This window comes from Merops nubicus, unplaced genomic scaffold, assembly GCF_000691845.1.
Source record: "Merops nubicus isolate BGI_N331 unplaced genomic scaffold, ASM69184v1 scaffold8316, whole genome shotgun sequence".
Lineage (NCBI taxonomy): Eukaryota > Metazoa > Chordata > Aves > Coraciiformes > Meropidae > Merops > Merops nubicus.
In genome coordinates this window covers 49019-69604 of record NW_008612866.1, presented here as the reverse complement: position 1 = coordinate 69604, position 20586 = coordinate 49019, and the positions used below count along the sequence as shown (strand labels likewise).

Genomic DNA, 20586 nt, shown 5'->3' with positions numbered 1-20586 from the left:
TAAATTTATTAACTTGAGGGTTCTTTGAGAGATATGTCTCTAGAACTGGGTCACAGCTTTTCTGTGGTAGAGCACACTTATTAAAAGTGAAGCTTTGAATTTTAATAGCTTTTATCTAAACACTTGTTAAAAATCAAAGGACAAGACCTTATGTGAGTGTAAATCATCACCTACCACTTACATTAAAGATCTGGTCAACTGTACTAAGCACTCAATAGTTACAATGTACAGCTGTGAATAACACCTTATCCTTACTTTCAGAATAGCTAATGAGAGAAAGCTGCATCTGCCTTGTCGGGCTGCCCTGGTTTCTCAGGGACAGAGCCATAAGCCTGCCATGGTCTGCAGGCCATTAGCAGTTTGGAGTCAGCCAGGGCAGCTGACCTGAGTTGGCTGCAGGTGTATCCCATACCAGAAATGCATGCTCAGTAGAAAGGGGGAAGCCGTAGGAGGTTGGGGATCTCCTGCTCTTGCTCTAGTTCTTCTTGATCCTGCTACTGTTCCTGCTCCTGAGGACTGCTTTCCTGTTTCTGCTGTACATCTACTGGCCATGTATAACTTTGATTACTTTATGCTGTTGCTGGTATTAGTTTGGCTGTTCCATTAAATATGTTTTCATCCAACCTATGAGTCTGAACTGCTTTTCCTGATCTCCCTTCTTTGCTGGGGAGGAGCAACTGCTGTAATTTAGGCCTGGATATGGGCTAAATCTAGACAAGGACTTAAATCTATCTTTTTCATATTTGCAGAAATAAGTCTGTTCTTATCTTACTGCAGTTATTGTGTTATTTTTGTCTGTTTTAATTTTATCAATACTAGCATTAGCTAATTGATTGAGCTATATATTTGTACATGTCTTTATGGAAATGAAGGTACTGAATTCAGAGATAAGCTATCAAATTCCATCCAAACCTTCCATCCATTGATAAATAATGATGTGTGTAGAGGGTGGCTAAAAATCTGCAGAATCTTCTCTGTCCTTCTTCCATTTTGTGTTCTCATTCTTAAGGCTTTTCAGAACAGAGACTTAACCAATGAGAGTGCCAGAGATCTTGGCTCTGAGTATATTGATCCAGAAAGGCTGTGAAACAGTAGTACTGGAAATAAAATGCAGTGGACTTCATCCATCAGAACTTCCCTGGCATCATGCTAATATAAATGGAACATGAACTATGAGTACAGACTGCTTGCTGGTTTTTTTTCCAGGGATATTGTGGAGAACAGGTCACTTGAAGAAAACCTCATTTAATTTCTTGATGAGATTATGTGAAAAGAATACAGGCATAAATATAATACACTTAGAACTCTGCACAGTATTCACCTTAGTACATAAAACATTCTGGTTTAAAATGTGACCACTGGCAAAGAAATGCTAGAGTGCATGGATTAACATGTGTGCCTAGCTGACAGGTTTAAAAAATGATAGCCAGTATAGAGCCATCATTGAATGATGCTGAGACCGCTGGTAGCGAACAAGCAGCTTCTCTTGAAGAAGGGAAAGTTAAATTTTAGTCTTTCAAATATAGCATAGGAAACCATAAACAGACCCAGTGAGTGAGCCAGAGAAGCTGAAACAGGAACTGTGCTGGAAATGAGGGAGTGACCATAGAGCCCTTGAGTGACAGGAGGGAACAAGGAAATAATGAAAAAGTTGATCTAGTACAGCTGCTTTCTTTGTCTGTCAAGTACAGCAGTGCTAAGGAGAGAAATTCTTACAGCCTTTGCTCTAAAGCTGGAACTAGGGGGCAAGTTTTGCTTATAGTTTCTGGCAGACTGTTCTTTTCTATCACCTACTTCTCCATGTATCAAGTTAATCTATAAATCTGTGCGTTTTTCTCTTCAGGACTTTCACAATACATAGTTTCTGAGTAGTCTCAAGCAACACTTGCAGCCTTTTTTGGTCAAGAACTTTCATTTTGGATCTTAAGGACAGAGCATCACGCTCTGCTGTTGACACAGCCTGTTTATTCTCCAGGCTGAGGTCCTTGAACAAGCACTAGCCTAGAAGGCAGTGCTACCTAACTTGAACAACCTCTCTGCTCTGTAGGCTCTAAACTTCTCAGTGAGTGTTCTCTGGAGCATGATATGCAGGAAGCCAGTCTTGGTTATTATAATGGTTTCTCCAGGCCTTTATAACCTCTTATCTTCACTGTAATTTAATTTCACTGGAAGTAAAGACAAATTTAGTGTTAATTGAGAATAATCCAGCTGTGTAAGTGAAAACACTTATACTGATGTATGTTTCAGGAAAACTCAAATTTCTCTATACTGGATGTTTCCCTGACTGGCAAGTTCTAATAAACTGGTCCAATAAACACTTTTTTTTCTTTTTTTCTACTTCTGCTGTTATGTTATTCAATATGTCTGTGCCTATGAGTAATGCAAAAGAAAAGAGGCTATATCTGGAGTTTATTTTACTAATTGTGTTTTTCTGCTGGCATATACAAATTGCATGTTGTGAGTTGAAGCTTGATTTTTTTTTTTCCAGATACTTTTTTAGACTGCGAGTCAGTAATTAGAAATATCTATCTTCTATAAAGAAGAAAATTTTGCAGGTGAAATTCTATCTTGGCCAACATTTTCCTTCTAAGGGAGTATTCATTCTCTATCTATGTCTTTTGCTTTCTTTCAATGTTCATCACAGTTGAGATGCCCTAAGGAGAGTTTGAACATGTACACGATATGATTTTTATTTCTATACGTATTAGACAAAGTTGATGTATGCAGCCTTTGTATAGACCTTGTAAAAACAAAAAACTTCGTATGAACCCGTGTTCTTATTTACTCTTCAAACCAGAAGTGATATTAATGCTTCTTAGGTTATTTCTGTCAGGTTTTCTCTTCTTTTTAGTGAAATAATATTTTGGTGATAATCGTGTCTCTAAGACAGTAGATGCTAAAATACAATGGCTAGGATGCTTCACTGTAAAAGAAAGCTCAAGCTCAGTTTTACTAGACTTGTTCTTAAATGCTTACTTAACTGCAAGTAGGCCTTTCCCTTGACAAACTGGAGGATAGAGCAGTTGCAATTTGGAGTAAAAACAGAGATGAAGGAACATGTTATTCTAACATCTGTTTTTCATTGCTAATTTGTTAGGGGAGTACTAGTCCTAGCAGGATTTTCCCTGAGGATGTGCTAGGCATTAAGGTTGCTTTCTGTAGCAATGCATGGGGGTGTGTTCCTGGTTTTGTTTGCCTAGAGGCTAACTGCTGCCAAGTTCCTGTTTGACAGTCTGATGTTTCTAGTCACTGTGACCAGCAAGGGAAGCTGAATGGTCCTACCCTGTTTGGTGGCTCAGCATCATTAGCTACAGGGAGAGAATAGTGAATACAGGGAGAGAATAGAAACTGATATCCAGAATTGCCTAATGAACCTGGAACCAAAGTTATTCTGTTGGTCAGTGGGAAGCAGAGACTATTAAGGCTCTGCAGCAGATAACGATATGGACTAACTTAGACTCCAATGTAATTTAGAAACTAAGTGAACTTTGTGAAGTTCATTTGTTGAGTTGTGGAAAGTTTAAATGTTTCTCTCTTTTCCTGGATTGAAATCTTTTCATCAGGGCTTGTTTTATTGCCTAAAATTCAAGTGCAACTGCCCCTTAGACTTTGTCTGTAAGCAGATAACTGCAAGGATTCACCTTACTGCTTGGTTTTGATCTTCCTTTTGCGTCTGCACCATCCCACTACACATGATAGCCTGGGAAACTTTTGCAAGATGCAGCTCTGTTACTTTGACTGTATCATCACAAGCCAGCACTACAAAAATATTAGTTTAATTACAAATGTAAAATCAGCTGTTTGACACCAGTTAGTCATTCTCATCTGACACTGTTGTAAAGACCCCCAAAAGCCACACTTAGTCTTCCATAAGAATTAGCAAGCAATCAATAAGGCCTCTGCAGGATGGGCATTTTCCATGTCTTTATTGTAGAAAACAGTAGAAGAAATCCTTGTAAATGTATTTCCACTTACAGGCCATCAGGAAGGAATGCAGCTTTCTCCTGTAATAAAGTGTTGACCTCGCTCTGTCAGGATTTTGGACCCTGTACACTAACAGCAAAATCAATATTGTGCACAACAATGGAAATAAAAGTAGAAGCATCAGCAGCTGCCTTCAGTTCACCATGGATTTAGTGTTGTACTTTTTGCTTCCTAAATCGCTCTGTGGATGTAAACTGTATCTTGGGCAACCTAGGTCCTTGTTTTAGTTGTTTATCAAGTACTTCTACTGGAACTAGGTTTTTAGAGGTTACAGGTGAAGCGATTACAAGCTTGCTTGGACTGCAATAATAGTGTTAAGTCTGGGTCAAATGTTTCTTTGTCATTTTAATCTAGAAAAGAAAGATGTTTCAGTCAGTATTATTTTAATGATGTTCTGAATTATTTTAAATTGATAGGTAATTGTGCCAATGCAGACATAGCAAATGGATCATATTCCACTTCAATCTCACTCTCATTTAGGAAGGTTCATTACATATTGGGGGTAAAAAATCAAACAGCTATTCCTGTTTCAACAAAGAAAATTCTGGCCAGTGTGGTAGCAAATTTGAGTCTCTAATGTTACACTTTGCAAGAGAAATTATTTTACATTATTTTATAATTGGAGGTATACTTGAACAATGGCTTAATATGGGCTGATATTTCTTTGTAAATATTTGATCTGCATATTGGGAGAGTTAAAATTATTTAATACATGTAACTTATTTTCATAAACATTCACATTAGTAGGCTTTGTGTTACTATAGCTGAAATTTTGTCTGCCTTTAACTTTCTTTTATTTTGAACTAAGCTGTATCCAAGTAAAGATTTAATCTGCTTTATCATGGATGTTCTAGCTTAAGTTTCCTCAGCTCGGAGTGCTTTTTTCAACGTCACTGCAGTTCATCTAACAGTATATATGTCCTGTGTCCTCTCAAGTGCAACATCTGTGCACCTGAGGTGAATCACTGATAAAAGAGGTTGAGCCTGGCACCTCCGTAACCTCATGTACGATCTATTCCTGGAGTTAGAACTCTGTTCTGTTAGCTGGGGCTGGATCTAGCAGCTGCTAGTGCAGAGTATATTGGATTTATGTGGAGGTGGTTTAAAATATGTACTTGAATGACAGAGAATTTTATAAATTTACAGAGAAAATCCTTCTTTAGCTACCCTGTTTATTTTCATCAGGATACTGCTTGGATCAGTGGATGTGATTTCCTGCCTCACCTGAAATGTGTCGTGGCTGTAACTGAGAGGACAGTCATCGTCTGGGACTATAAATCAAAAAGGAGTCAGGTATTATGTTGGATCAGGCAAATGTTAAAGAGGAAGCCTGAAAAAGATTAGTCTTTGTTTTCAATATACACACACATTCCTTTTGTGTAAGAGGATGAAGGTATTAACTTTTGTCTTTGTATGAACTCAGTGAAACAGTGGAATTCACACTAAAGAAGGAATACCCTTCCATACCAAATTAGATTAAAAGTGTCTTAAAAGCTTGGAAGAAACAGGAAAATTTTGTATTACATTGCAAACCCCCAGTTTATTTTCTATGTGTATCTAATGCATATGTGTGCCCACGTATATCTAATGTATGTGCATATGTATATCTTAGAATCTATTAAGAAGCAAAGGACAGGCTTTTCAAGGAATTTAACATAAGCTCCTTTGAAGTAACTTCCTGATTTAAAGAAAATATTTCTTCACACCCTGCATTTTGCTGAGGACTTTAAAAGAGCAAAAACATCTTGATGTAGATAGTGTTTGTCCAAACTGTTAAAATTTTCTTGAATGTCTTATTGCAAAATACCATTTTCCCAGGGATTTCTAACGCATACTGTAGCTTTTTTGTCCTGTTCCTCGGACTTTTCTCAGCAATTCTGAGCTGGCTGAGAAGAAGCAGCAAAGTAAATATTTTTAGGATAAGATCAAACCTTAGGATTTTTGTTAGGTTGGTTTTGTTCTCCATATTAAAAGATCACTGCCCAAGTTCAGAAAGGTCAATGGAAGCCTTTCTGTCAATTCAGTTGGATTCCTGGGAAGAAAAGCTCTTTTCCACTTATTATTCTCCAGGTTTCCTCCAGTCATTATATCAGTGAGAGCTAAAAGTGTCCTGTGGCTGAATAGGAGCAGACCACAGAAATAATATATAGACAGTTCTGTATCTGTGTTATGTCTCTTTTAATGTTCCTGTGCTAAATGGACAACACTGAAGCAGTGATTTCTTATGGCATGTGAACAGTTGCCAGGTTAGGCTGGCAAGAACACTTCAATCAAGTAACAGATGGAGTCGGGCAGTAGAACCAATAAACAATATAATGCAGATGACCTGAAATCCCATTCCCAGGGCTTCTCAGTCTAACAAAATACCACAGTGGCTTGCAGCTGTAACCATTCCCATTATCTCAGTTCCTGAAAATTGAACACCTGCTCATATAAGTATGCTTAGTACTCCTAGGCTGCATTAATAATTAGGACTTGGATATAATTTCTCTCTGTGTGTTACTGCTGCACTTTGTGGTTTGAGTAATTCTTTAATTTGGCTATTTCCCATTTTCTTCCAGACAATATCTTTTTGAACAGGAAGTGATATACAGTCATAGCAAATGTACCATCCCATTTAGCATGGTGAGATCCTCCCTAAAATTTGTAATTAAAATGACCTCATTGAAGTAGAAAAAGCTACCTAGGTAATAAAGCCTCACTGAAGTCCTTAAAGTTTGCATTTAACTTCTCTAGGTAATGATCTTCTGTGAGTTTCTAATACCAGGAAACAGCTGTCACAGGGGAAGCTCAGAAAAAAAAAAGTAGAATACTGATGTAAGAAAGATAAGCATGATATGTTCGGTCAACTGAAGGGCTCATGTGCAATATCTAATAAACTATCTACCCTATTTCACAGAATAATTGCTTTGTCATCAAGCCAGTGGAAAATAGTCTGCTCTGTGTTTGCACAATGACTGTGTCAGATCACTTGGCTAAGGATGATGTCCTAATAGGAGATGATAAGGGTTATGTTCGACTGCTTACTCTGACCAGTGATCGCTTTGGATTGAAACAATGTAAAGGCAAAAAAGAATCCAAACCTCAGGTCTTGGACTCCAAAACGTTTCATATGTAAGTTGCTTATTACAAAATATTATTCACCTGGCATTTTTTTTTAATTTGGGTTTTCTCTGGCCCAAATGCAGGATTAACTTTTGGTATAAATCAAGCCTACCTAACAATGGAAATTATTTTTCAAACTGTAGTAAGAATGATTTGCTTGTTGTGTGAGGAAATGCCATAATTTTCAGTAAGAGATAGTACAACAGAAGGGTTGCAGGGTAAAATTGCAAGGAAGAATTCACATTTGCTGTTATCCAGTTTGACATAGGCATAGCCTTATTGTGCCTAATTAGATGGAAGCATGATTGCGACTAGAGAAGTGCATGAGTCAACCCTACCTTTAGCTCTGCTTGCTTTTAAGCTGGAAGATTGCCTCCATGTCTGCCCTGGGTGTTAAGTGATAGCAATGGTTGTGTATAATCTCACTGGCAAAATTCCTGTCCCCCTGAGGGCATGTTACAGTAGATGCTAGTGTATCCTAACAACATCTCAATTTATATCCCTAGTGTTAAACGCAAGCTACATGATGACTGGGTTGTGAAGGTTAAATATATTTCTGACCTAAATTGTTTTGGATCCTGCTCCTCGGACAGTATTCACTCATTTGTTTTGGATAACATAAAGAGACTAGAGGACAACCTGTAAGTACATCCTCTGCCATCCTCTTCTTTTGCTATTTAACTGCATGGGATCAGTGCCTTGCAAGATTCCAACCTGGTGCATTGAAGCTATCTTTTCTATAAGCATTGTTGGTACAGAAAAAAATATGACCACTTCAATACTTGAACTTTTTAGTTTGTTAGCTTTCGATGTAGGGAGAGGATTTGTCCATACACGTTCATCACTCGCAACCCTTACAAATAATTTGTTGCCAGTATTGTCTTCTCTGATTTCTCATCAACAGGCAAATTACAGTTAGAAAATGGATTTCTTTGTTACATCTACATCGTGTATCCATTCATTTAAAATTTATATCTATGCAAATATTTTCAACTTGGTTTTGTTTACAGTTTCATTTTCACAAGTTTTGGTTACACAAGCGTAAATCAAGGAAGTAATTTATTCTGAGGGCTGGAAATGGGTTTACTATGTATCAGGAAAGAGGTGATGGCCCATATGGCCCATCAGTGCTGTAGCCGATTCCAAGCCTTACTAGTTGGTGATTTCAGAAGACTTTGCAGCTCAACTTAAAAATAATTAATAAAAACATAATTTGATACAAAAAGGAACTATAAATAATGTATAAATAGGACTTTTCATTCAAATATCTCAAAGAATTGTAAACAATAGTTCAGGTTTGCAATTCCTCTGAGGTACATGCAGATATTAATAGATTTTTAAGGCTAGCAGCAACAACTAAAATAATCTGTTTTATCTCATGTAACACAAGCCATAAATATTCACATAGTAATTCTTGCATCAATGCAATAACTTTAGGTTCTATGAGCATTCCTTTTCTGTTGTGGATGGGGAAAGTGAAATGTGAAATAATTATTTGGTGTCCAAAGTCACATATAGGATCAGGAGAAAAGCTGAGAAATCCAGGTGGTGGTTTGGTGTGTTTGTTTGTTTGTGGGTTTGGGTTTTTTTTTGGGGGGGGGGTTTGTTGTGTTTGTTTGTTTTTAGTTTTGAAAAAATATAATTATTTTGAGGATAAATAAAACAAAGACTTCAGAGTTGAAAAGTGTAGTGAAAAGAGTATATGCTACCACCATACACTGTAATACAGAACATTAACTGCATATATCTTGGTAGAGTTTTTTTTCATTTAACATGGACTATAATTGTCTCCAACTTCAAAAAACACATTTCTCTAAGAGGTTTCATGCAGCAGATACATTAAGTTACACTTGGACAACTGAAAAACTACACAGCTGTTAAATTAATAGCCCAAAAAATAGCTATGGATCAAATAATTTTGAAATGCCAGTTCCACAAGTAATCATGGTTGACATATATGATTTACTGGTGCTGACAAATAAATTTCCCCAATTAACTCTGCAGGAAGCAGTTGGTATTGTGCTTGAGGAGTGATGCAGTGTATCTTGTCTCTATGTGTCTGTTAATTTTTTTTTCTGGAAAATGGCTGATGAGCAGTTCTTTTCTTGTAAAATATCTAAAAAAAGGGAGGCATGGATGAGGTCACAGGGTGCTTCTGTTGCAAGACTATGACTTGGGCAGGACTTTACATTGCTGGAGCCCCTGTATTTCCACTGATGTTGGGAGAGTATTAAGAACATTCTTTAAAGAGCCAAAAGACAGTTGCATAGAAGAATGATATTTAAGAATTAAAGGGAAAATGACAAATCCTGAAGAAATCTGTCAATCACATATTTAAACCAATTAATTGCTATTTTATATCCTCAAGGGAATTAAGACTCCTCTGTTAGAACTCTGAAAGGAAAGCTTTGCATCCTGTCTACAAAGAACAAGCTCTTTCATTAATGCTCAAAATTTCAAGAGTCTTTTGTCATTTTGACTGTCATCTCCAGTTATAGTTTTCAGAATTAAGGGTTACTTTTGGCCTGGAATAAATGAACTACCTACGAGTTTACTAATTTAATTCTGGATAGCTTATTTACACTAACAGTTATCGTTTTCTGGGAGAGATGGGTGATAACCATGCTATTGCTGAATCCCAAAATCACAAAAATATTTACTCATTAGTAGCAATACATGAAACATGAGGAGACAAGCAAAAGTTGCTCAAAGGATGGGTTTAGAAGGGACACTCAGTCAACCTCAGTCTGTGTTGGCCGTTTGGACTCCTGTGCTTTAGCAGAGAATAATTTCACTGATTTTCAGAAATTTGCAGCCTCTTTATGTTATTATACAATACAAAATAGATAAAACATTATGCATTATACAACACTTTAGACATAAGCAACAGAAAAGTTTACTTTTCTTACTTTCTACACTACTTTAGGCAAAATAAAGGCCACAATAGACCTCCATATCCAAAACGGGCAAAGGCTTTTGGTTTGATACTTTTCCTCAATCAACTGCTCTGAGCATGCAGACATGTGCGAAGATTTCCTTTGGCACAGCTGCCATTTTAGGATTCTAATTGGAGTATGACTGATAAAGGGTTCAGGTGTTCGAATCAGAGATTTATTACTTTAATGGAAAGTGCACTCTGTTCCTGTTTTATTGATGCCAGGATCACCAAGTATGATCATAAGTCACTGTTAAAAATCAATTCACTTTTGACGATAGATTGTATACATCATGCAGTATATAGAATAGCTATTCTGGATACCACAGAAAAGTAGAATGACTGTAGACTATTTTTTTAATGTTTCTTAGTTAATTAACTTTTTTATTAATAATTGCAGACCTGTAAAGGAATTTTCTGTGCCTAGAGGAGTCAATGCCTTCACATACTGTGCGAAAGCAAAAGTCATTGTCACTGGAGGTAAGTATTCAGGGTTTTTTTCCTGAATAATGAAGAGATTGTTCTCATGTGAATTTTTCCCCCCCTTTAAATAAGATTGAATAAAGCTGAGTTAGTATCTTAAGAATTTAAATAATGGCTTCTGTCTTAAATTATAGGACATAGAGGTCTTGCTTTTAATTTCTGGGTGCCTCATTCTGAAAAGATATACTTCTGACAGGAATCTATCAAGGGCATAGTCTGGGTTGATTCAAGTATCATGTTATTTATATAAATTTATATAATAAAACAGGAGAAACTGTGTGTTGAACTACTCTAAGGCACCTTTTCACATCATGGTGGTAAGTGTCTTGGTGAGGTTATACATGTTGCTCCTTGCAGTGTCTCCCATCCCTTCCTATTACTCTTTGGCCATCCTTTTCTACCTTAAGCAATGACGTTGGCCCATCTAAATCTAAATCTCTCTGATTGCTTTTCCCAAGAGTTTTACTGTTCATTCTTTCTTCCAAAGCAGATTGAAGATATAGCACTTCTACATCCATTTTTTCCCTGTTATCCAATAATTTTATGAGCAGTGGTCACATTTTGTGCTGCAGAAATGTGGCTGGAGTATGGCAGCAGTCTTGTTTGTATATCCTGTCTGACAGGGGGATGCCCTGGGGTGACATTGATGCTGCCTATCTCCAAGTCTTCAGTATGACAGTCTTTCTTGAAACTTTGTTAAAAATTGCAATAGCAAACATAGCAATTCTTATGTCTATATTTAGCCAGAGTTAAAAAAAAAAAAAAAGGGGTCAAGTCTCTGCTGTCCAGCCTTGATAATAAGCAAGACAGTAAAATAAATTTGGAAAAAAAATTAAAGACCTAGACATAGGAAATAAAGCAATTCAAGTTGAATTGTAGCAGTTTACCAAAGGGAAAACTGAGACAGATATCAAAATAAATATCAGACAGTTCTATTGATTTTTCTAGACCCAGGATTTAAAAGGAAAGCAACAGGACTATAGGAAAGTTATTAGAGAAAATTCTGAAGTTCAGCCTTGGAGAAGATGTTGTTTACATTGATTACCTTGTCACAGAAAGTGGTCTGGAGAAATTTACTGATGACAAAGTAGGGAAGCCCTATAAAACAGAGTGTGGTTAGTAGTTCCTGCAGACGGAACTGCAGGTTTTTACTGTAGTAATAAAACCAGAGTGAAGCTTCTGAATAGGACAGAAGGTCAATTACACAGGAACTAATAATTTTTTTTTACATACTGGAAAATCTTCTTACAGAAATAGCAGAAAAGAAAAATCTGGATAAGCTTCCTAAGAAAATAATAATAGCTATGGTAGACCAGACCAAAGGTCTGCCTAACCCACTATCCCCTCACTGGCAGTGACCAGCAATAAACACAGCAGGGTACAGGAATAGGGCAGTCATGCAGCAATATTTGCCCTAGGTACGTATGTTAGTTGAAGTATCTGTTCTGCAGGTAATAACACATTAACTTCTCTGAATGTGACACTAGTAAAACCTCAGGTTGTACTGGAGTCTGCTGTGTGTTTGATATGCCCTGTGTCTGAGAGATTAGTTGAATATGACAAAAAGATGGGCGAAATCTATCGCCTAGACACTAAACCTATCACAGAGATTAAAATATATTTTCTATAACCTAACAAAATGACAATTAACAAGGGATAGCATTGCTATCTATGAAAGTATCAGGAAGACAAATATTAGATCAAAAATTAGAGCAGTGATGTTTTGGAATTCTTCTGAATAGTGGCAGTTGCAGAAAGAAATACCCTTCTCAGTTTAAAATGGAGCTTGAGAATTCTGAAAAGGATAGACTGCATATTTATCTGTGATGGTTGGAGGCTAGACTTGGAGTGCAGGACCTCCTATCCTGTCTAAGCAGCTACCTAATCAGAATATTTTAGAAAATGAGCTTTCTCAACACTGCATTTTAATTTGACTTGACTTTCGACTTTGTACTTCACGGAAGCACATAAAACATGGGCAACATGACAAAAGTTTTATAATATTATATTCAAGGAGTCTGCAGTGATGATTTTGAAACAGTGTAAGAATTGTACTTGTAATGATTTTCCAGTCTATTCCTGTATCATAACATTTACATACCCTTGAGCTGGAATCATGTCTTGTTTGTTCACCCACTGTCCTCCATCTTGATATTAAAAGGCATCCTTCTGCCTCTCACTCTCATTCCCAGTGCTTGGCCCTGCTGCTTCCCTTAAACACAAAAGGAAATTGTTCCTGGGATGGAGTACTAGGAGTCACAGGAGACAGTGGGAATGCACGGCCAAAGACTAAGTCAGGATGGGAACATCTCTTTCAATATCACTGTGAAGTTTAAACAGCCAGGAGCTACTATGAAGCTGCACTCAGAAGTAGGAACAACACTACAGTGCTTGAGAGTTCAATCTACTAAAGTTTTCAGAAGTTGAGCTTTGTAGTTCTGTGCTCTATTACTAAAACACACTGCTCACAATGGCCCAGCAGACAGACTAGAACACTCTGTATCTTAAAAGCCATCTCTTATCTGGCAGAGAAATGCATGTTGATGATCCATTTAATGAGAGAATTCAACTGTTTAAAATGAACATAGGCTAGTCTTGTTGAGTAGGAAGGCTGAAATTTTTTCTGTAATATACCCTAAAAATCAAAGACCAGAGCAGATAAATTCAGGAATCATAATATAGAGATTTCTTGGTGCTGTGTGCAAACATTTGTAAAAGCTGTGTTTATGTGTCACAGTCAGCAATTAAAAGGACAAACCCAACCTCTGACTGCAAGCTCGCGTATTCACTGGGGATAAATCTGCTAACCACTTTACTAAATCCCAAGAGATTGTTCTTTAGCCAGATGTTTATAGTGTAAAAGGTATGCAAAATACTACATGTCTTATTACCCTGGGAAGACATATTTTAACACCCTTATTCTTCCATCATTTATTTAGTTGTATTTGAATATACTCATAAGTTTGTTAGTAATATGACATAACCTAATTTTGTCTTCAAGATGTTCGGCATTTATAATAATAAGAAAGATAAAAGCAAATCTGGTACAGAGTTCACTCTTCATGCTAAAAGCTAGACTTCAATCAGTAAAATATTAAAAGTTTGGTAATGGCCTGAAATGTGGGGGCCACAATAGTTTCGAATAACTTTTCTGTGTAGCATTTGGCATTAATATTATGTTGAATGGCAAAGTGATACGATTTTCTTCTTATTTGGTATCCATGTCAATTGCAACTGTCTTAATCATCACCTCAGGGAACAGCTACAGTTAAAATCTAATTATGCATGCCTATAAAAGCTGGAGATGATCAGTTTTAGGTTGTATGATACATCAACTTCTAACCCTATTAGTTCTTCACATCCAGCTATTGTTCTCCTGTGAGCAAAGTAGGAGAAAAACTATTAGTGATTTCTAAATCTAGCAGTAGCAGCTTAAGACTGATAAAAGGAAATCCTCTGAGCTTGCTTAGTATCCTTTGTGTATTCCTGGCAGCAGTGCAGTAACAAGTAATGTCTTATATATATATTATCTCTACATCTACGTAAAAGGAACTAAAAATTTTAACACAAGAAGCAAACAGTATTTTTAACATAGGGAAAAGTTTTTGTTCCTAATGATACAAGTTCTTACTCTTAGTATCGTGACTCTATTCTTAAAAGAAACTCTCTGCCACAATTAAAGGGCACTATCCTCCCCTTCATCTGCCATCACCTGCAAAATATACAGAACAGTTAGGAAGATGAAGAAAGATGCTATTCCTCAGAAGTGCAGCATGTAGGTAGTTGAGTTGATCAGATACTGTCAACAGCTTCTACTTACCATCATTTTAAGACGTGACACTTTCCATTTGGGGCTGCTGAAGGGTGTTCTGTTGAAGCAGTGTCCACCTGTTGACCTCATGGAAGGTCTGCAAGCTCAGTTTTACTCCCACAGTCTTGTTTCTCAGTCGTGTGTACTGGCCTGGTCACAAGGGTTATGCTAACTTTCAAGACATTTCTATGATGGCCTAACACAACGCCTGGGGAGTGCGGAGGTGCCCACCATCTTTGCAGCTTCCCTGTCCAAAGGGCTTCACAGACCTATTCTGTAATTATAGCCCTTTTAAGCTACTTCTTCCCGGGCTTTGCAGCATAGATAGCTCATCTAGAATAGTTTTGCCTGAAAACCCCCCTGCAAAGAAACTGGTTCCTACTGAAGTTTCTGCCAGCTGGCTACTTCTCTGTGGCTCTCCTTTCCTATGCAGAAGTTCTCTCTCCATTGTGCCAGTGCAGTGTTTGCAAGGTGGCATTTAGTCACACCTGTACAGTGAGTTTGCATAAACCATACTGTTGTAGCTGCTTAAGAGCAGATAGTTTCTCCAGTAACCATCTGTCATTTAGAGAGAGGCTACATAAACAGTGGAATCAATTTAACAGAGCCCAGAGAAAACTAAAACTGGAACTGAAGTCTAGATAAAAAGTGGCTGCTTCATCTACTGTCTGTCAAAATCGAGTGTTCATCTAACTGCATACAATTGCCACACTTGCCAGGAATTGAAAACTAAAATATAAATTAATTAATGTCAGATTTAAAATGGGCTCATGTTCTCTTGAAACTCCTGTGAAAAATATGAAATACTTCTGTCCAGTAGGTACAGTTTTGTTTATATTAGTATGTAAACCCAGAAGATTACTAATATATTTTTAACATATTTGTGTTTTGAAATATTTATGGAAACTATTACAAAAATAATACCAAAGGATTAATCTATAATGCAATCAGGGATTATTCCCTCAATTGTAAGTAAATTTAATGTTTGAACTTGCAGATAAATATGAAAGACCTAAGACTCATATAGTTCAAGACACAAAATCACTCATCACAAGTTGTTTCTTATCTGCCCTTAACTTACATGCCTGCTTCCTTTCCTGTTCTGCATACTCACCCTCTTCCACAAAGGTGGTCAACCCTTCATTTCCTGGACAGCTGGACACGAAAATTGTTTGGACAGTTTTCTAAATTAAATTTTTAAAGGGGAAAAAAAAAAATCTGAGCCTCACTTCCATTTCTAATAAAGTATTGTGGGACTAACACATATAGTTACATCCAGTGTCACTGACATTCCTCTAGAGAAATAAAAAGGCTTTGAAAGGCAAATTAGTTTTGTTTTTAATACAAGTTTGGAGATAAGCAATGAAAACATAAGCTAGAATCCAGCCTTTAGGATGAAAAATTCACATCCTTATGTGGGAGTTGCTATATGATGAAAGCAGAGATTTGTCAACACTGAGCTTTCCATGGCAAAGCTATAACAAAGACTATTCAGTCTTTCTGACTTTTTTTTTTTCTTCTTCTTTCAGGTCGGGACAAACTCCTTCGTTTGTGGCATCCTGCTATTAATAGTAGGCCCACAGGGAAGCTATCAGGACACCAATGCACTGTTGTGGAAATTGTGACAAACGAAGCAGATCAACACATAATCAGCCTTTCCTCTGCAAAGGTAGAGCACTTTTTAACTTCTTGGAAATCAATGCTATAAATGCAGGTAGGATTTTAAGCATTTCTGAGAGTATTTAGTCTAATCTCATTGTTTATCACTTCATTTATTTTAATAAAAAGGTGACGTTCTAGCTTAAAATTTCCAAATTATTTTCTGTTGAGAAGCAAGACTAGAATGGAACTATTTGACATGTTTTCTTTTTGAATGTGACAAAAGAATACTTACAAAAGTAGATATCTGGTAATTTCCCTATTACTTTGGCAATTACCAGAATTATAACACTACCTGTAACTGAATGCTTCACTCAGTAGTGATCACCTGCAAAAACTTCCTACAGCTTCATTCACCCTCCTCTCTGCCTGTCAGCCTAATAAATCCATAGGTAAAGTTTTTCTTACACTGGTGACTCAATACATCCTGTTCAACTATTGATGTCTTTCTTTCTCTGTGTCTTTGATAAGGCTTACTGACAGAAAACATTGTGCATGAACAGGAATACTAATAAAATTAATAATAAAACTACCTCAACCAAATATTGCAAGATTCTCCTGGAAATTGATGGGTTTCCTTTAGGTTATTGACAGAGTCATGACAAATGAGATAAACCACTGAGGCCAAAATAGGGCTGTTCAGGAGAGAATTAAAAATTCTAAAAATACGTGCAAAAATAAATTAGAAGCCTCTGAAGGAGTAGTTATGAATAGCTATGGAGCTTTTTCAAGAGTGGCCTTATGCAATATTTGCAATATTCATATATATTGACATAATAATGATGGAATAGAGAGTGTGCATTGACCAGTTGCACCAAACTAGGGTTGCAGGCCCTGAACAGAGGTATTAGAGTTCAGAATGGTTATTAAAATTGTAGGTATGATTTATGAAAAATATGAAAAATACCTGCTACAAAGCAATAAGGACCAAACATGGTGAGTCTGTTGTGATATCCAACTATCTCAAAGGTTTCTAGCTTTTTGTTGGATTATGTGAGAGATATTACGGATCTGTTTTTTCTGTCATGCAATAGTTATGCCTCTGCCATAACTGCTTACCACTGCTCCTAGAGGTGCCAGTAAATACCATGTTTCCATGTCTTTAATCCTATTCTTAAAATAACCCACACCTTTCTAAAAGTATTACTTGCTGAAAACAAGTCATCAGAAATCTCCCACCATCACGTAAGCCTGAAGCCATAACCATTCCCTCTTCCTCACTCCTCTAAATCTGTACCTGTCTGTTCTGTAGGTAACTGTATATTTGCTACAAGCGTACGTTACTGCCAGCTTGAGGGTTTTGACAGATACCCTGCAAGCCATACATGTAAGAAAAATGGAACAAGACATAAGACATGACTTAAGGGGAATGAATGTACATGAAGATATTTATAGGACAGTATCTAGGAATGCAGCTCCTGGGTAGCAAATAACTTAGAAGATCTCTTGAGGTCCTTTCTGAACCTTTCTGCCATTCAGTATGTTGACTCAGATGGAAGCAAAATCTATTTTACAAGTTTCCAAGTATGTGGACACCTAATATTAACTAAATGTAGCTGAGTTGTGCCAGTGACATCAGTAAGGTCTCTTGTACATGAAAATGGATATGTGAAAGTATGTTTTAATTAAGTGCTGTGTTTTTAAACAGCACTGTGACTTATAAGGTGGGAATTACACTTCTCAAAAAAAGAAAAATAAATTCCTAGAATTTCAAAAGTCAAGTAAATATTGTGGTCACAGTGTATTCAAAAAGAAGGGATCCCTCACAGAGAAGCTGAACAGACTTTATAAATAAAGCAATGATCACTCTGTGCCTCAAATAGTTTACAAACTCTAGATGATACATGGCATACCCAATAGTGGAGGGTCAATTGTAACAAGATTGCTTCCAACCCAGTTAAAGAACATTACTGGGTTTACAGACAAGAACTAGGTATTATATAAAACTGTACAGCTTCCCAGGAAACTTTCAACATTATTAAACACATAATTTGTTTGCACCTAAAAAACAAAGACCAATGTGCTTTCCAATCTGCCTAGCATAAGAAAAATCAAAACAGTTCTCTCCATTTTCTTTTCATCTTTCCGTGACTGTGATAGAGGAGGCTGCTGAAAAACAAGGAGAGCCTCTGTATCTCCACTGAAAATAGGTTAGAGAGAAACAAAATCTTTTTATATTCAACAGATTTTATGTTAGCTGTTTGACAGAATAGCAGAACTAGGGAAAAGATTAGGAAAGCTAAGTTAATACTTTTTCTGGATGCTCCCAAAATTAAATTTAACCTAAAACACATCAGATACTCATATTAAAATAAAATCTTTGTTATTGTGTCATTTTTCAGCTAAACATACAGAACAAGAGAAAAAAGTAGGGAATACTTTTTTTAAAAATTAAGATTCATTGTTCTTATATTACCACATTTGAAGGCTCAGACTGATTTTATACTTAATGGCTATTTTTCTTGAACTGTATTGAAAATTTTCTTGACTTACTGTAAAGACATTTTTATGCTATGGAAATTGCAAAGCTTCAAAACAGCACCATAAAGGTAAATCTAGGTCTAACATACTTTTCCTTTGATGACAGAACCTGAAAGAAAGTTGTAGTATTTCTCCTGTCACTGTCAGGTTAAACACCATGTTCTTTAGATAAATGTGTATTCACAGACCAGGGTATTTACACCGTCAAGGCCTCTATCAGAAATGCAATAAATTTCTACGTATTCTGTATATTGCTTGTTTCCATTTCCCTCAAAGTGAAATGTTGATGACAACAACATCATCTCCACAGTTGGGTTTATTTTCATAATTCTCACCAGGGATAGGTAGTCTTTATTTTCTGACATGTCACTTCAGTAAGAAAGTTATAGTTTCACAGGTGGATAATTATAGCTTCTATCAGAAAAACAGGAGAAGTTAAAGAAAGATGGGAAATGTTTTTATATCATACAAGAAGAAAAAAAACCTTACATATTACAGTAGGATAAAATTCTTGCTATTTTTAGTGTTCTTTAAGGCCTTGAGAAATATCTGATACACAGATGATTTATTAAACTTCCACTACATTTGTACCCTATACTCATGAGACTTGGCCTTGGCATGAGCCATTACTGTATTTTGTGGAATAATGTGTGTCAGAATTCAGAACCTATTTTGGGTCTGCCCTTCTCTACCTCCTTCACTCCTCTTGTAAGCAGACATGCTGATGATGTTCAGTACTGTGGGCTTAGTGGATCCTGTGGGCATTTCTCTTTCTGCTTCTTCTGACACAGTTAGATGAGTCCAACAGTACAGGTTAATCAGCAGGTCACGTATGTCTATAGAGAAGTCGCATGTGTATGTGGTAGGGAAGGGAGGAAGGGAGATAAAGGGTAGAGCAGAGCTCTGAAAGGGTTGGGTGTTACAACACAGGTTTAGCATGGTGCAGATCTCCAGTGTAAATTGGCTTACTGTCTTGGACAGTCTGCTTTCTATGTAGTAGTACTACTTTTCTAAGTAGAAGAGTAATTTCTGTTTGCAGTGCACCCATGCTCAATCCTGTGAAATGATACACAAACTGAAAGTCTCTGGTTCTGTAAATTTGTAATTGCATAAACAAGGATACATGAACTGCAGAAAGTGCACGATTTATATTAATTCAGCAGAGTATAGTTTAGCTTTTATTTTTTTATAAGTGTGCAATCCACCTCCTGAATGAACTGAAGAATGAAATTGGCAACTGTTTTAGCAAAGGCTTTGCTCTACTGTGTTTTGACATTGCTGAAAAGTAAAATGTGGGTACTATGTGGACTTGTTTCTTTGAATTAGATTCTTACACACCACAGTCTTCATTATAGTAGCTCATAATTTCAGGCTGTGTCTGAACTGTGATTTTCAAGACTTCTGTCCATCTCTCTCATTCTGATGCAAAAACTTGGCTGCATCCCCACACAGGGATCAATGTGCGTGTTGTTGTTTTGCACCCTACACCCCAACACAGTAATCTCTACAGAAATGAACATAGGCACAAACAAAAGAGATTCATAGCACTGTTTGTCCAGGTTCCCATTCAGATTATCAGGGAGCAAGGACTCTGGGATGAACTGCAGCACACAACAGTTTCAGTGTCCTTTACAGTTCAGATATAATGGTAAAACCTACATGTACCATTGTGGCACTTGACCTGAGTACTCTGGTCAAGGTTAGCTGCAGACATGGTGCTCTCAGCACTGCCTGTGGTAAAACAAAAAAAAAAAAATAAATCTGAGTCTCACACATTTGAAATCAATTAGTCTGGTTTCTGTCAGTCCCCCTGTATATAAGCTAGTATTAAAAGAAATACTAGTTATTTATCTAGTCTGTAAACCAAGTATAAAAACCAGAAGTACAGCTCGATTATAATAAAGTTAATCTGGATGATCTTGATCTAGATATTCTTCCAGAAACAACAGACAAGTCCACTTTAGCCCTCCTTCATTGTTAACCAGTCAAAGAAGTTTTAGCCAATCTAAGGCATAGACAGCTAGAGGTTAAGTCCAGAACTTTCTACAGGTTCATCTAACAGGAGAACTGGTGCCAAAATCTGAAATGTATATGCATGGTTTCTTTGTTTGCAAGGAGAAAAATAGTC

General features: G+C 36.8%; 1 protein-coding gene across 1 annotated transcript in view; it reads left to right on the top strand.

The window, feature by feature from the left end:
* The window catches only part of WDR64 (WD repeat domain 64), a gene marked incomplete at its 5' end in the record, with an annotated part of 56667 nt that overhangs the window by 5179 nt on the left and 30902 nt on the right, over positions 1–20586 (top strand). Inside the window, 5 exons of the mRNA XM_008941680.1 lie at positions 5170–5277; positions 6884–7098; positions 7596–7730; positions 10425–10504; positions 15848–15987. Of these exons, the coding sequence (XP_008939928.1) occupies positions 5170–5277; positions 6884–7098; positions 7596–7730; positions 10425–10504; positions 15848–15987 (678 nt within the window). The remainder of the gene's footprint in view (positions 1–5169; positions 5278–6883; positions 7099–7595; positions 7731–10424; positions 10505–15847; positions 15988–20586) is intronic.